This window comes from Podarcis melisellensis (genome assembly GCF_964234715.1).
Source record: "Podarcis melisellensis genome assembly, chromosome: 8".
Lineage (NCBI taxonomy): Eukaryota > Metazoa > Chordata > Lepidosauria > Squamata > Lacertidae > Podarcis > Podarcis melisellensis.
Window position 1 is genome coordinate 78,545,526 of NC_138540.1, and position 18,065 is coordinate 78,563,590.

At 39.0% G+C, this 18,065-nt stretch overlaps 1 protein-coding gene across 2 annotated transcripts in view; it reads right to left on the reverse strand.

The window, feature by feature from the left end:
• Positions 1-18,065, reverse strand: part of LOC309376194 (uncharacterized protein) — a gene marked incomplete at its 3' end in the record, with an annotated part of 90,703 nt that overhangs the window by 25,773 nt on the left and 46,865 nt on the right. Inside the window, exons 3-5 of one of the 2 annotated variants that reach the window (XM_081922454.1) lie at positions 15,705-15,851; positions 12,539-12,670; positions 11,544-11,946 (exon numbers count right to left, since the gene is read on the reverse strand). In XM_081922454.1, coding sequence (XP_081778580.1) covers positions 11,789-11,946; positions 12,539-12,670; positions 15,705-15,851 — 437 coding nt within the window. Of the gene's footprint in view, positions 1-11,543; positions 11,947-12,538; positions 12,671-15,704; positions 15,852-18,065 lie in introns of those variants that run through there. The other variant, XM_081922453.1, reaches the window with a different exon arrangement.

Here is an 18,065-nt window from a genome sequence, read left to right on the forward strand (position 1 = left end):
CGAGCATCTGGGTTGAACTAAGAGGCGGAAATCCGCCTCTGTGCTCCTCCAGTATGTTTTCCCTGACTGAATCATGAGTAAATCAGTCCCTTTCACACGTCCTTTTACTTTATCCCCACCTCAGTTTTACCACAATGTCCGTGGACCCAAGATGTTCTCAATCAGGCACAAGGCCATTAACAATTACCTGTAGTACATCACATGCACATATATTTGTCTTCCCAGCAATCTTGTGATGCTGGAACCTAATGACATTCCTGGATCCAGCCAAGTTTTGTAGTTTTCCTGGTTTAACTATGCATGGTTTGAGATACCACCTTCTTTTAATTGTATCTGTGGAAAAGTTGTTTGTGTGTTGTTTTGTTTTGTTTTACTTTTTTACTTATTTTTATCCTATATTTTATTATGTGAACCACCCTGTCATTGTATGATGAAGGGTGGCTTAGAAATCTTTTTTTTTAAAATATTTTTATTAAGTTTTGCATAAACATATTTCACAGACATACAACAGACAAAAGTAAATGAAATAAACATAAAAAGAAAAGAAAAAAAGAAAAGAAAAAGAACATAAAATACGTACAACATGAACAACACAACTTACATTAATTTTACAACAACATTGATCGACTTCCCTTTATCTTGATTTCGGATAATGTTATCTTAATTATCTTTCTGCTGTATCTATTCCAAAATAAAATTTATAACGTAGTAAGCGTTATCTCATGCCTACTGTGAATTTTTTTTTTAAAGATACATCTATATTTCTGATTAACATTTTGATCTTCCCCTTGTCTCTATTTCCATATATATTCTAAATTTATCCCATTCATTACTAAATTTTGTACGTTTTTGATTTCTTATTTTCTGAGTCAATTTTGCCAATTCTAAATAATCCATTAATTTAAATTGCCACTCCTTTAATGTTGGGGTTTTTGCTGTTTTCCAGTACTGTGCTATGAGGGTTCTAGCGGCCGCTGTTGTGTATTGAAGAAGGGTTCTATCTTCTTCTTTAATATCTTTGCCAATTATCCCCAGCAGGAAGGTTTCAGGTTTTTTAACAAACGTATATTTGAGATTTTTTTTTAATTCATTATAGATAGATTCCCAGAATTTTTTGAGAATCTCGCACGTCCACCACATGTGAATAAATTCGCCCTCTTTACTCTTACATTTCCAACACAGTTTGTCGCCTGTTCTATAAATTTTATACAATTTTATCAGCGTTATGTACCATCTGTACATCATCTTGTACATATTTTCCTTAAGTGTCGTGCATGCCGAAAAGTTCATATCTTTACACCATAAAGCCTTCCATTTATCAAACTCTATATTATACCCTAGATCTACCGCCCACCTTACCATCACCTCCTTTACTTCCTCATCCTTGGTGTCCCACTCAAGCAACTGGTTATACATTTTTGATAATAATTTTGTTTTACTTTCTATTATTTCAATCTGGAATCTAGATTTTTTCTCATTTATTCCAATCTTTTTGTCTTCCGTCCACATTGAATTTATTTGATGATATTGAATCCAACCAGTCAACTTATTTTTTATTTCTTCGTATGGTCTGATCCTCCACCCGGATTCTGTTTTAGTTAGTAAGTCCTCATACGTCCATCGTTCCCCCTCAATGTTTAATTTTTTAATTGTTAAAATATCAATTGGTGATAGCCACCAGGGTGTCTTCTGCTCCAGCAATTTTTTATTCCTTTCCCAGACTTCCAGTAGTGGCCCTCTGAAAATATGGTTAGAAAAACCTTTATGAACCCTTCCCTTATCTCGCCATAGATAAGCGTGCCAACCGAATCTTAAATTAAACCCCTCTAGATCTAACATCTCTCTATTTTTAATGACGATCCAGTCTTTTACCCAACAAAGACATGCGGCCTCATAGTATAACCTCAGATTTGGGACCGCAAGGCCCCCCCCCCTATCTCTTTGGTCTGTAAGTAGTTTAAATTTAATTCTGGGTCTTTTTCCCTGCCAAATAAATTTGGAAAGTAGTCTCTGCCATTCTCTAAATATTGCAATTCCCCTAATTATTGGAATGTTCTGGAATAAGAAGAGTAATTTGGGTAATAAACTCATTTTGATTGCCGCCATTCTGCCCATCCACGAGAGATGTAATCTGTTCCATGTATCCAAGTCCTTCATTATCTCTTTCCATGTTTTCTTATAATTATTTTCCATCAAATTTATATTTTTCATAGTCATCCAAATTCCAAGGTATTTTACTTTTTTGGTTATTTTAATTCCAGTTTGTCTTTCAAGCTCATTTATGATGTCTTCTTTCATATTTTTAGTCATTATTTTAGTTTTTTCTTTGTTCAATTTAAATCCCGATAGTTTTCCAAATTCTTCTGGTAATTTTATAAATTCGCCGATGCTCTCCTTTGGTTCTTCCAATGACAACATAAGGTCATCTGCATATGTTTTCAATTTATGTTCATTCGCGCCGATTTTTATACCACGGATCTCTGGGGTTTTCCTTATCTTATTTGTAATTGTCTCTAAGACTATGATAAACAGCAGCAGTGATAGAGGGCACCCCTGTCGAGTACCTTTTGCTATTTCAAACTGTTCTGTCAGGTTGTTATTTATAATTAATCTGGCTCTTTGTTGTGTGTATATTGCTCTAACTCCTTCTAGGAATGTGCCTTAGAAATCTAATAAATAATAATAAAATCATTCCAAATGAAGGAATCAGATATTAAATCCATAGAAATTCATTTTTATTTCCTAAGCACAGGTCAAAATTAACTGAAATATAAATGCATTCAGGTATATAGAGCCCAAAGTCTCTATATAATTTTGACATTTTTTTGAACCATAGTCTAAATATGTAATTCTAAATATGTAATAACTATTTGCCATAGTTATATTTTGGACAAGGACTGTGTCCAAAGGACTGCGGTGCAAAAAGTTGATTGGCCAGAGTATAGGAGATTGACTGAAATGGATATATAAAATGTGTGTGCTGCTTTGAGATTTTGAGGAGCAGTATTGTTCTTCATTGCTTGACATTTTCAGTGGGAGAGCAGTGCCCCAATCGTGAGCTGGACTGCATTGCTCTTTATACTAGTTACTGGAGATCCCAGGTGGGAGAGGGCTATTGTGTACATGCCTTGTTTTTTGGGCTACACGTAGGCATATGATTAGACAATCTGAGAACAGAATGCTGAACTAGATGGACCATTGGTGTGATCCAGCAGGGATCCGCTTATGTTCCTGACTCCTGAATCCCATAGTGGCTCTCCAGAACTCGGTCAAACAGTAATAATCTGTTCTGGCCGCCTAGTGCTGTGTGGCAAATCTCCAGTAAAAACAGCTGTAAAAACCCACCGTGGGCTGCATTTTAGAGCTTTTTCAAAGTTTTCCTCTTGATAATCTGGGTAGGATGATTGCTCTTTTATTTATTTTAATAAATAAATAAATAAATAATAATAATAATAATAATAATAATAATAATAATAATAATAATAATAATTTTTCATTATTTATACCCCGCCCATCTGGCTGGGCCTCCCCATAAAAACCAAAAATACAGTAAAATATCACACGTTAAAAACTTCCCTGAACAGGGCTGCCTTAAGATGTCTTCTGAATGTCAGGTAGTTGTTTATCACTTTGACATCTGCTGGAAGGGCGTTCCACAGGGTGGGCGCCACTACCGAGAAGGCCCTCTGCCTGGTTCCCTGTAGCTTTGCTTCTCGCAATGAGTTAATCGCCAGAAGGCACTCGGCGCTGGACCTCAGCTTCCGGGCAGAATGATGGGGGTGGAGACGCTCCTTCAGGTATACTGGACCGAGGCCGTTTAGGGCTTTAAAGGTCAGCACCAACACTTTGAATTGTGCTCGGAAACATACTGGGAGCCAATGTAGGTCTTTCAAGACCAGTGTTATATGGTCTCGGCGGCCGCTCCCAGTCACCAGTCTAGCTGCCGCATTCTGGATTAGTTGTAGTTTCCGAGTCACCTTCAAAGGTAGCCCCACGTAGAGTGCATTGCAGTAGTCCAAGCGGGAGATAACCAGAGCATGCACCACTCTGGCGAGACAGTCTGCAGGCAGATAGGGTCTCAGCCTACGTACCAGATGGAGCTGGTAAACAGCTGCCCTGGACACAGATTTGACCTGTGCCTCCATGGACAGCTGTGAGTCCAAAATGACTCCCAGGCTGCGCACCTGGTCCTTCAGGGGCACAGTTACCCCATTCAGGACCAGGGAATCCTCCACACCTGCCCGCCTCCTGTCCCCCAGAAACAGTACTTCTGTCTTGTCAGGATTCAACCTCAATCTGTTAGCCGCCATCCATCCTCCAACCGCCTCCAGACACTCACACAGGACCTTCACTGCCCTCACTGGTTCTGATTTAAAAGAGAAGTAGAGCTGGGTATCATCTGCATACTGATGAACACCCAGCCCAAACCTCCTGATGATCTCTCCCAGCGGCTGCATGTAAATGTTGAAAAGCATGGGGGAGAGGACAGAACCCTGAGGCACCCCACAAGTGAGAGCCCAGGGGTCTGAACACTCATCCCCCACCACCACTTTCTGAACACGGCCCAGGAGGAGGGAGCGGAACCACTATAGGACAGTGCCCCCAGCTCCCAGCCCCTCAAGACGGTCCAGAAGGATGTTATGATCGCTGGTATCAAACGCCGCTGAGAGATCCAGCAGAACTAGGAAACAGCTCTCACCTTTGTCCCTAGCCCACCGGAGATCATCAACCAGTGCGACCAAGGCAGTTTCAGTCCCATGATGAGGCCTGAATCCCGACTGGAAGGGATCCAAATGGTCCGCTTCTTCCAGGCCACTCAGAGATTACTATTGTTAGCCACTCAGAGATTCCTTCAAAATATGGATTGGCATATACATTTCCTAAATCAATAAAATACTTAATAATTGCTTTCCATCACCACCACTAAATATTTGTAGTTAGCAGAATACAGCCACAGAACACAGTTTTTCTGTTTTTTTTCATTTTGTACATTTAAAAAAAAAAACAATTTCACCCCAAGACAATTCCATTGTAACTATCCAACCTCCCAAAATTTCTTGTTTTTTTTAATAATATTTATTAAAGTTTTTAAAGTTAATACAATAAAAGAAAATCAAAAAGAAAAAAGAAGAAAAAATACAAAAATACAAAGTAGTTAAAAACACATAAAGTTCACAATACTTATTTTTCATTAACATATTTCCCCGACCTCCTCATACCTCCCATTTTTGTATTCCAGTTCAAATTGTTAGTTCAGCAAATCCTTATCGATAGGTTTTAACCTATTTCTATATCTTTCCCCCCCCCTATCACTTAAAACATTACAGCTGGAAACCACTTAATTTCTATCCAACATCATTCTAACATTCATTAATTTTACAATATTTCTGTAAATAGTCCTTGAATTTCTTCCAATCTTCTTCCGCCGACTCTTCTCCCTGGTCCCGGATTCTGCCTGTCATTTCTGTAGTCAATCATCTTCATCTGCCATTCTTCCAGAGTGGGTAAATCCTCTGTCTTCCAGTACTTTGCGATAAGTATTCTTGCTGCTGTTGTAGCATACATAAAAAAAGTTCTGTCCTTCTTTGGCACCAATGGGCCGACTATGCCCAGGAGAAAGGCCTCTGGTTTCTTCAGGAAGGTATAGTTAAATACCTTTTTCATTTCATTATAAATCATTTCCCAGAAAGCCTTAATCCATGGGCATGTCCACCAAAGGTGAAAGAATGTACCTTCATTTTCTTTGCATTTCCAACATTTATTATCAGGCAAATGATAAATTTTTGCAAGCTTGACTGGGGTCATGTACCACCTGTAAATCATTTTCATAATATTCTCTCTTAAGGCGTTACATGCCGTAAACTTCATACCTGTGGTCCATAACTGTTCCCAGTCAGCAAACATAATGTTATGTCCAACATCTTGTGCCCATTTAATCATAGCAGATTTCACTGTTTCATCCTGAGTGTTCCATTTCAACAGCAAGTTATACATCTTTGACAAAATCTTAGTTTTAGGTTCTAACAGTTCTGTTTCTAATTTTGATTTTTCCACCTGGAAGCCAATTTTCTTGTCCAAATTATATGCCTCCATTATCTGATAATAATGAAGCCAATCTCGCACTTTATTTTTTAATTTCTCATAACTCTGCAGTTTCAGTCTATCTCCTTCTTTTTCCAAAATTTCCCAATATTTCGGCCATTTGGCCTCCATATTGAGCTTTTTCTAAACTTTCGCTTCCATTGGTGACAACCACCTTGGGGTTTTATTTTCCAATAGATCCTTATATCTAATCCAGACATTAAACAATGCTTTCCTGACAATATGATTTTTAAATGCTTTATGTGCTTTAACCTTGTCATACCACAAATATGCATGCCACCCAAAAACGTTATTAAAACCTTCTAAATCCAAAATGTCTGTGTTCTCAAGAAGCAGCCAGTCTTTCAACCAGCAGAATGCTGCTGATTCATAGTAAAGTTTAAAGTCTGGCAGGGCAAATCCACCCCTTTCCTTTACATCAGTTAATATCTTAAATTTTATTCTGGGCTTCTTGCCCTGCCAGACAAATCTAGAAATGTCTTTCTACCACTTCTTGAAACAGTCCATCTTGTCCACAATTTGCAATATTTGAAACAAAAACAACATTCTAGGCAGTACATTCATCTTTATAGCTGCAATTTGACCCAACAAGGAAAGCTTCAAATTTGACCAAATTTCTAAATCTTTTTTCACTTCTGTTCAGCATTTTTCATAGTTATCTTTAAACAAATTCCCATTTTTTGCTGTCATATTAATCCCCAGGTATTTCACTTTCTTAACCACAGTTAAACCTGTTTCATTCTGAAACCTCTCTCTTTCAGTCAATTTTAAGTTTTTCTCTAAAACCTTAGTATTTGACTTGTTCAGTTTAAATCCTGCCACCTGACCAAACTCTTGAATTAATTCTAAAACCCTTTTAGAACTAGATTCTGGCTCCTGTAACGTCCAAACTAAGTCATCTGCAAATGCCCTCAGTTTGTACTGTTTAGCTCCGACCTGTATACCTTTAACCAACCGGTCCCTTCTAATCATGTTCAGCAGGACCTCCAGGACCGATATAAAAAGCAATGGGGAAATTGGGCACCATAGCTTCCATATCTCCTCATAATCATTTCTTCTGCGTATTCCCCATCTTACCTTAATAGCACACATTCATTTCTCATTAATAACTATATCCCACACCTCTTTATACCATTCTTCCATTTTGTATTTGCCTTGCCCCTTCCACTTCCTAGCTATAATAACTCATGCAGCTGTCAATAAATTTGTGAGCAAGTCCTTCACAGCCCGTGAACCTTCCACCCCATCGTAAATGGATAACAATGCTACCTCTGGACTTTCGGTCAGCTTTAACCCAGTAATTTCTGTTATCTCTTTAAACACCCTTTTTAAAAAAATAAAAATAAAAATATGAACATATTTACACCCCCCACCAAATGTGAACATAAGTCCCCGTTTCCTAGCATCCCCTCCAACATAACACCAAATGTTCCTTGTTTATTTGATTTAATCTTACTGGTGTTAAAACCATCTCTATATTAACTTATACTAATTTTATTTTATCCTTATAAACAATATTTTCCAATATTTCCAATACCACCCCCCAACTTGGTCTAGTTATCTGCCCTGTTGTCTCATTTTCCCTCACCTCTTTTAACTGATCTTGTTGATCCTCCATTTGTACGGGGGGAAAAATCTTCTCTTTTTCGGCTTTTTCAATTTCCTTTTTAAAAATTACTGGGAAGTCTTCTATCATCACCACTGGAGTTAGTGGGGAATTTACTGGTATCAATTTTCCTTTATATTTTGCTCGTATCTCAATGTTTCTTATTAAGGGATTTTCAATATTCTGCCACCATTGCCTATTGGAAAAAATATTTTCACTAACTTGTCCCTCATTTCCTGTGTACCACTCTCTAAGCATTCTAATGTTCCTTCTTCTGTTATTCCATCTATGATATATCTTAACAGATTTGCTATATAACATAACCTGATGTTGGGGAGACCGAGTGCACCTATTTTCTGGGGTTTGTACTATCTTCTTTTATTAATTTTAGGTTTCATATCCCCATTACCAAATTTATTAATCATGCTTTGCCAATCCTTTATTTCTGTCTCTGATACATTAATTGGTACATTCTAAATAAAAAAAATTATTCTATACAAAATTTTCTTTTCAATTATTGCTATTCTTCCAAACCATGAGAGCTTTATTTTCCTATATTGAACCAGCTTTTCCTTAATTTCCCTCTTTTATTTGTTAACTTCACTTGTTCCATTCCACAGGTTCTAGTATTATCGAAGACAGGTACTAGTCCCTAGTCCTGTATAAAAGACAATAAGCCTCTTAGGAACAGTTTCTGGGGTTCACAGGTGGGAGAGCTACTCTGCTCATTCATTATTTTCTGGGCTTCTCACACGCATCTGCTTCCTGAGAACACTGTGCTGGACTAAATGAACCTTTTATGTGATCCAGCAGGGATCCTCTTTTGTCCCTGACTTTTGAATCCCTCAGTGCATCTCCAGAGGTCTGTCAAAGAGAAATTTACCCTGGTAGCCTTCTGTTGTATGGCATATTTCCTGGAAAGGGAGCACAATAGCCCAACATCAGCTGCACTTGACTACTTTGTCCAGCACCGCCCTCTTAATAAGTATCTGAAGCCACTTCTCTCTTCTATAGTCCTACTTTGCATCCCTTTTCACATTAACACCCATTGTCAATGTCCTCATATGAAGGGAAACTCCCCTTAAGAGTAGAAATGGTATATTGGATGGATGGAAAGCTCTTTAATCTAAGCAGGCTGAAAGCAAAGAGTAAAGTTACTGTAACTTCTGTCATAGAGCTGAAGACAATGTACTGAGTGCACACTTCAGAGGATGACCTCCAAACCATCCTATATATCTTCGCAGAAGCTTACAAAATGGTTGGCTTATCGCTCAGCTTCCCAAAAACCAAAGTGCTGCACCAACAAGCACAAAACAACCCCTCTGTAGTACCACAAATCCAACTCAGTGGTGTAATGTTGGAAGTTATCCTTCCACAAGGGCCAACATTGATGCTGGAATCCAGTATCGCCTGAGCTCTACAAGTGCCTAGCTTTCTCCCGATTAAAGTGCAGAGTGTTTGAGGGCCGGGACATTTGCAGGGAAACCAAAATGCTTGTTTATAAAGCTATTGTACTACCAACCTTACTGTATGCTTGTGAAACCTGGACCATTTATAAACGCCAAATGAAGTGAAGGACATGAGGCAGGAGTTAATAATGCAGGTGAGCTATGCACAGGTGACCTGCAAGCAAGTTGCTGGCCAGCTCTGTGAAGGCTCATTTTATTGACACATGCAAACCTAGGCAGATACATTTTAACCTTTACAGTGGTGCCCCGCAAGACGAAATTAATTCGTTCCGCAATTTTTGTCGTCTAGCGAATTTTTCGTTTTGCGAAGCACGAAATCCCATAGGAATGCATTGAAAATCAATTAATGCGTTCCTATGGTCAAAAAAAGTCTAAACAAAGCCAAATTTGGTACAACAACAGTTTATTAACTGCTCTTTAAAGTCACACATACTGTAAAGAGCAGTTCAAAAACTGAAGGGAAAATAAATTAACTTTATAAACAAAACATGTCTTTGTTTTTAGACGTCGCGAGACGTTTTCGTCTTGCGAAGCAAGCCCATAGGGGAAATTCGTCTTGCGAGGCAAATCGAAAACGGAAAAACCTTTCGTCTAGCGAGTTTTTTGTCTTGCGAGGCATTCGTCTTGCGAGGTACCACTGTACATATCTTCCAGTCCCGAGATCATGGGGTGGTACAAAGTTATTTTGCCACCTGTTTCCACCACATCATTTTCCCATTGCACAGTGTATGATGATGGAGACAAAGGTCTCAGAGGCAAAGGTCACAGACAGAACACCACAGACTACTGAGACCGCAGAAGGTTAAACAGAGGGCACAATGTTCAGACAGCTGTGGCTTTGTCTGTGAAGTGGAGTGTGCTCCGCACCCCAAGGTCATGAGGCTGCCTGCGGGTGAGGAGTGTGCTCTGGACCCAGCAATCATCCCTACAACCAAAGATCACCAGTGGCGAAGCAATGATTCTTCAACATCACCTTGCCACAACAATTTAATTGATTATGAACAAAGGAAAATTTAACCCATATCCCTTATTATGATGAGCCATCTCTCTCACTGAAACTGTTGCTCGCATTTCTCTCTCTGAAACTGTTTTTGAGCTATGTACCCATCCAGGGATCTGTCTCGAGGATTTGCAACCAGTATGCTTACTAAAATGCTTCAGTAAAGCGCATCTGCTGATGAAATGAGCTCTTCATGTGATTCATTGGCTGCCAACCCTGCTGAGTTACTCTGCTGAACTGTTTATATGCCCTGAAGTCTGAGAGTGCAGGCATGCATACCAGGAAAGTCCTGGGGGCGTCAGGATGGTAAAACATACAATAATATACAAATGTGTATATTTATTCTTATTATCCTAATGGTATTTGATGTATGCATTGTACGTATAGAAGTCTTCCTCATCTATCAGTTGGTCCAAGGTCATGAACTCCATGTCAGCTGCATCCCATTGCTGACATAGGGGAGAGCGTGGAGAGACAGGAGGAGGTAATTATGTAGGAATGCAGAACAAGGGAGGAGCAGCCTAGTTGCAGTAGAAGCCTGAGCTCCGAGAACAAGGAGAAGGGGGGAGTTCAAGGGGGAAGACAGTTTAAGCTCGGACTCAGAGGGAGGGCCACTGGAAATATCCCATCCCATGATGCATAGGTGCACAAGAATTAATGAAAGGTGTGAACAGAAAAGGAAGCAAAAGTGGGGCTTTAAATGTCGGAATAGAAAGGGGCAGAACTCAGACTAAGCAACAGCTAATTTGGAAGCAGACACTGAGTGACTGAGCTCCAGAGTGATTTGTGTGTTTTGACCAATAAACCTGAGTTAATTACTGCCAGAGTTGTCTCGCTTCTATGGGAGAGACCCAACCATAACACCCATTATCACACATTTTTTTCCATATTACCATTCCTCTCTCCACATTATTGAAGTAGGATTTAGCATGTGAAAATGAATTTATTTTTATTAGCTAATATATTCCAAATCTTTCTAATGGGCTTGTTTCAAGAGTTGTAGGGACTTCAAATATTTTAATCCTAATACCATCCACCCAACCGAAAGTGTTATATACTGTGTGTGTGTTCTAAGGTTGCCCAACTGAGGAGATTGTGACCATCAGCAAGGTCTCCAATATTTGATACTTGTCAATAAATAAGCACGAATGTATAATTCTAGTCTCGGAATTCCAGATTTACGTTATCGTAAGCAACTCAGATTTCTTTGAAATATGGACTGGAATATACATTTCCTATATCAATAAGATAACTCATAATTACCCATTGTTTTTCATTCTAAAAACTGTGTCCTTCACCACCACTGCCACCAAATATTCTTAATTTGATAAATGCAGACACACAACGCAGTTTTGATTTGCTTCACCAATTTATTTTGATTATGAACAAAGGATTTTTTTACACATATCCCATGTTTTTATGAGCCAAACCCCCACATTTCTTCTTTAGTTTTCTATTCCCTGCATCCCATTCACCAAATAGAAGCCTCAGGAGTCCTGTGAATACCAGTTGCTCTGGACTCCCATGTTCAAACAAGCAACCACCACTTCCACTGTTGCAGAAAATAGTGGAATCCAAGAGGAAGAAGACATTGCTCTCTCCTAACTACCCTTAGAAGCTGAGTTGGTTTGGTGAAACTATAGCTCCGCAGCATCGTGCTCCGGTTATCATGCCTGAAAAGTACTGGTTAAGCACTGATGTCTTGGCCAATTCACAAAAAGCTGGTGATGCACAGCCTTTGACGACCTTATCAGGAACTTTACTGTTGTCTAGTAAAGAAAAGGAGACAAGGTCAGATGAGCATCTTGCTAGCAACCTGTGTTTGTGTGTGTGTGTGTGTGTGCGTGTGCAAAAGAAAAAATAGGAGCATCTTAATTTTTAATAACTATGTTGAGCAAGTATAGAAAACATCTGAAAATCACCACATGAAATGAATATGAGAGAGGTTTTTAAATGAGGTGTTTAAATAGTCTATTTGTTTTTCTTAAGGGGCAAGGGCTCATCTTCATTGATATTGCTTTCCAGATCAGTTCTCCATGGCTAATTTTACTTCTTTTAAAGACTGATGAAAACACTCTTTTAATAAACTTTTATATGTAATTTAACAAACAGACTATTTCTCTCACCTTGTCAAACCTCCACCCCGGATATATACATACTCATCTATATACATACAAAGCAAATGTGATTTATGTTTTCAGGAAAAAAAGAAACTTTTCCTCAAATGCACAAATAATCTATTTTAATTTTTTTTTGCACAAATAATCTATTTTCTGGAAGGAAGCCACAAACAGAATGAAATAGTAACACACACACACCCCATTCCCCCCCTCTCACTCATTGCAAGGCAGTTCTACTTACCATGAACAAGAACAAACTCAATACACTGAGTCTCCTCATCGTAACACTCGATGGCATTTGAACCCTCAGAAACTTCTGATTCAGCTACACCAAGGTTCGTGCACACCAGCCCATTCAAGCGCCTCCGTGGCTCTGCCAGAAGTAAATACTAAAGTCAAGACATGTTTCCAGCCCATTTATCTTTATTCTAATTCCTAGGCTTCAGTTCTCTAATCTTGTGAGAGGGTTGCAACATCTCTACTTCATTCTGTTTCTGCAATGAATGATGTTGATGATGCAGATATTTAGAACTGAGATGAGCAGACAAGCAGTGGTATTTTTTAGGGAGTGAGTTGGGGAGTTTATTGTTGTGCATGTGACTTCTTGGCCACTGTTATTTTTGGTGCTTGGTTTATTATATATAGTGTTCAATCACTAATTACATATACTTATGTAGTGCTTATGACTATGACTATGTATACTTTGTTAATATGTTGGAAACCCTCCTCAGATTAAGGTTACTTTGTAAAGTTTTTAAACAACAAATGAATAAATAAATAAATAAATAAATAAAGCCTTGGTGTGTATCTGTTTATTTATTAATGATTATTATATATCACTTAATACTAAAAAGAGGCTCCTAGTGGTATAGAAAACTCAGAAACTTCAATAAAATTTAATTTTATACCTAAATGCATTACAATGCAATAAAATATAAAATCAAAAACATCAGCATATATTGAAGTGTCTTTAGAGTGAAGGAATCCTTCTGTCTTCAGTGTTCCAATAATATTCTTAATAAATAATAATAATAATAACTTTATTATTATTTCATTATCAATACCCTGCCCATCTGGCTTGGTTCCCCTAGCCACTCTGGGCAGTTTACAGCATTTATAAAGCATCTCCTAACTTACAAAATGCTACACATCACACTAAGATTCTGCCTCTAATATCCACAAACTATAAAGTTATTACCTCTGCAGTTCTGCACAACAAAATGAGTCCCAGGGTGAGCAGGGCTTTCAGAAAGCAAGGGGGCATGTTTTGTACACTTGTTGAGTGATCAAAACTAAGTTATAATCTAAAATTTTATTTTTTTTCCTCATGGGCAGATAGGGTTTCAGTCTGCATAGCAGTTGGAGCTGGTAGACAGTTGCTCTGGACACAGAATTGACCTGTACCTACATGGACAGCTGTGAGTCCAAAATGACTCCCAGGCTGCACACCTGGTCCTTCAGTGGCACAGTTACCCCATTCAGGACCAGGTCGTTCTCCACACCCACCCAACCCCCGTCCCCCAAGAACAGTACTTCTGTCTTGTCAGGATTCATCCTCAATCTGTTAGCCACCATCCATCCTCCAACCGCCTCCAGACACCCATACAGGACCTTCACCACCTTCTTATTCATTATCACTCATCCCATTTTACTGCACACAGATACATAATCCATCCAGTCACCCCAGTCATCTCTCACTCAATCACCAGCAACCATTGCCAGTCATTGCAGTTTAAAAAAGTGAAAATCAGGACACCAAATTTGAAATTTTTATGCATCCCCCCCCCCATTTTGCTGATTTTCGATAATGCCCCCCGGACATGGGAAAACGTCAATGTTTGGCAGACCTACTGTAGAAACCAATGAGAGAAAAGAAACAGTTCGCTAACTGAGACATGAAATATAGCAATGGGAGGAACTTAGGGCTACCCTATGTCCGTATTTTCCCATCAAGTAGGGTGATTTTTGTTTCTAAAAATGCTTTTAAAATCCCCTCCAAAACCCCAACATTATTTTTGTTCCCAAATATTTTTATTCCCAAATATTTTTGTTCCCAAATAGAGCTCAACAACTTTGCCCAAGCAGTGCGACTTTTGTTGTTCTCCAGTTAAATGGCATCCAGCAGCAATAGATAGTTTCACTAACTACCTCTGCAGTTCTGCCCCACCAAGATGAGTCCCAGAGTGAGCAAGAGGGGGCATGTGTTCTTATCTCTCTACCTGTTTCCCCAATTTTTCTGGGGTGTTCTCTTCCACACACCCAGTGGTCATTTGAATATTTTGGGCAGAAAGTGCTTCTCCATGACATACAGATGGTGATACTGATTCCAAGAAACTAGGTTAGGGCATTTACTGCACACCTCCAAGGAATTATTGAGGCCCCATTGGGAGCTCATTATTTATTTATTTATTTATTAGGAATTAAATTTGTATACTGCCTTTCATTCAAAAATCACAGGGCAGTTCACTACATATTTTTTTAACATACCGTATATCAAAATTCTGTCCCTAATTACTGGCAAGGGAACATTGCACTGGCACCCAATCAAGTGATACAACTTTTTAACCTCATGTCATCTAATTTTCTTAATCTTTTGTACACTCGTTGAGTGATCAAAACTAAGTTCAAATCTAAAATTTTAATTTTTTATCTCATCCCGTTTTTGAGTTATGAGGGTTTGAAATTTCAAAAAGAGAGAGAGAAATTTGATCTTGCTAGAATACACACAGGCCTTAAAAGCCCAGCCCAGCATTGAGATACGTCAAAACTAAAAACACAAATCCCTGCAGAACCTGAGCTTCATGATATGTCACATGATGGACTTACTCTAAATCTAAAAATCTAAGTTACCAAATTTTCAATTTTTATTAAAAAAATTAATATGATTTAAAAATTCAAAAAATATACTGATTATTAAATATTTCAAAGAGCCACCTGCAAATTTCACATTTTTCAAAATATATTTTGTACATAAATGTCTGCCTTATTGGATTCTATTTGGGATAAATGGGTCTTCTTGGAGTAAAATTTAACAGAATAAACAAGATCTCAACTATAATATTAGTTGCTTCAGGCATTTCTTTAGAAAGTTATTCAATTAAAAGGTGTCTGAAAAGCTAGCTAGGCTTTTCTTTTAAACATGTGTTAAATGAGGTAAAAAAGATGGATTACTTGATATAGAATTACCCAGGAATGAATCTTGGTCTGGAACAGTATTGATTGTCTTAGAGTAACAAGAAAAGAAATTGGGAAGCTCAATGCTATTTATCTTTGGCAGTAGATGGATAGATAGATGATGATAGATAGATGATGATAGATAGATAGATAGATGATAGATAGATAGATAGATAGATAGATAGATAGATGATAGACAGATAGAAAGATAGATGATAGATAGATATACTTACTTTCAGGAAATCCCAGGTTGCAAAAAAGTTTTTGACAGCAATACTGGATATGCTGGAAGTATTTTCTTTCTACTGAAGAGAAGGTGGTATTTGCTGAGATGCAATCTTCAGCACAACCCTTGTTACTGTAGTTCGCTATAGAGCCATCTGTTAGAAAGAATTGAAGGAATAGCGAGATATGCAAAAATTCAAATTAATGAACGTACAAATATAAATACATTGGGCAAATGGGTGATTTAAGAGAAAATACCTGGCAACAACTGAATTCAGCAAACTAATCCATAAAGTAGTTTCTTTGAAGTATAATTTCTTCTGCAATACCATGTGAATATTCTAGGATAGTTCCTTAACAACTTGCACATAAATGGGATTAGATGGACTTCCTTTTCTGCCCCTACAAAAGAGCCTAGAATAGTTTGATCCACCACCCATCTCTACCTGATATACAGCTAGCTGATCCAGGGGCCTGACTCATGAAGCTTCCTTATATTATGTACTGTATTTCTGAGAGACGGGAGAAGATGGTTTTTCATCTGTTTCCTCTAATTTTCTGATCTCTTGAACTCACTTCTCAATACAGGAAATATTTTTGCACACAACCTTCTATGGGGAAAAGCAGTTATATCTCTCTGGGTATGTTTCCCCCCCTTTTCCTTTTTTAAAAAATGATTTCTGTGGCTTCCTTTGTCATCAGAGTATTTCAGCATTTGATGCTATGTGCTGTTACTATACATTGCAGGCCTATTCGGCATCAGCTAATAATGCAACTAGATAAATAGGTTCCGCTCTGGTGGGAAGGTAAACGGCATTTCCATGCGCTGCTCTGGTTTGCCAGAAGCAGCTTAGTCATGCTGACCACATGACCCGGAAGCTGTACACCAGCTCCCTTGGCCAATAAAGGGAGCGCCGCAACCCCAGAGTCATCCATGACTGGACCTAATGGTCAGGGGCCCCTTTACCTTAATTGGAGACTGGTTCTAAAAAGAGAGAGTGGGGTGCTGGCGTTGGGGACAATATTTATAAGATGTGGCCTGGATCAGGTAAATTCATTCTGATTGGTCTGAGAATCTCCATTCACCCCTTCCTCCTTTTCAGGAGTGTTGTTTGCATCCCAGTGTGACAGTGGATAGACTGCGCCTCTGGTCATTACCTACTCTGGCCCAGGCAGCGTCCCAAATCTTGCAGACATGCCTGTGCAAGAAAAAACTCAAAGGTACATGAGAGTGTAAAGCAGGGGTTGTCAACCTGGTCCCTACTACCCACTAGTGGCCATTTCAGGATTCTAGGTGGGCAGTAGGGGGTTCTACAGCACAAGCTGAATCCTCCTTCCATCGAGCACTGGTGGGTGGTAAGGAAATTTTACCATCAAGAAAGATGGGCGGCAGTGGGCAGTAGCTATGACTACCCTGGGGTAAAGTGAAGTGACTTCCGGTTTCCCACAGGATGGAACATGGCATGAGCTCAGAAGGGCTCGATAGCTAACGGGCTTTGAGGGTGAAGACGCGAAGGCTACGCATCCCCCCAACCCCAAAGAGGGAGTCTTGGGGTCAGCATAGAAGTGTCGTTGTCAAAGAGGAGTTTCCCGGGTCTCTTCGTCTCTTTGTTAAGGAGGGGAAAGGGGGATGGTGCTGAAGCAAGAGAGTAGCAGCCCATGATGCCGGTTCCAAGAAGCAGGAAATCTCCATATCCCCATAGTTTCACAGAGCAGAAAAGGGAAATCCTACAAATGAAATTTAAAATTGAACAAAAAAATCTGACATGAAGAAAGGGGTAAAAAGAAAGTCCCTTCTTACTTAGTAAAACATACTCTTCCTAGAGTAGTATTTGCACCCAATGATAATAAAGCTAATTTCTATAAACACCTGGAAGAAACAGTGTTAGACTATATGCAGGAGAAAATAATTCTCCTAGGAGATCTGAATGGAGTTGTTTCGAACACGATAGAACTCAGAGAAGTGTAGATAATAAAACAGGATGATTACCTCAAACTTTTTTTCCAGTTAATAGAAAGAAAAAGTAGATGCTTGGATGTTTAAACATCCAAGGGCAAAGGAATTCTCATATTATTCTGAGCCCAACCAGTCTTCCAGCAGGCAAGATGGAATTTGGATCTCAAAAGAATTAACATTAAGAGTGAAAACAATTGAAACTGATCCAAAGTCCCTATCAGATCACAATTCAGTGTCCTTATTCCTGAAGGATTCCAGAAGCTGTAAGCCGGCTCCCTCGGCCAATAAAGCGAGATGAGCGCCGCAACCCTAAAGTCGGCCATGACTGGACCTAATGATCAGGGGTCCCTTTATCTTTAAAGGAGGATGCGGGTGGTGCTGTGAGTTAAACCACAGAGCCTAGCCCTTACCA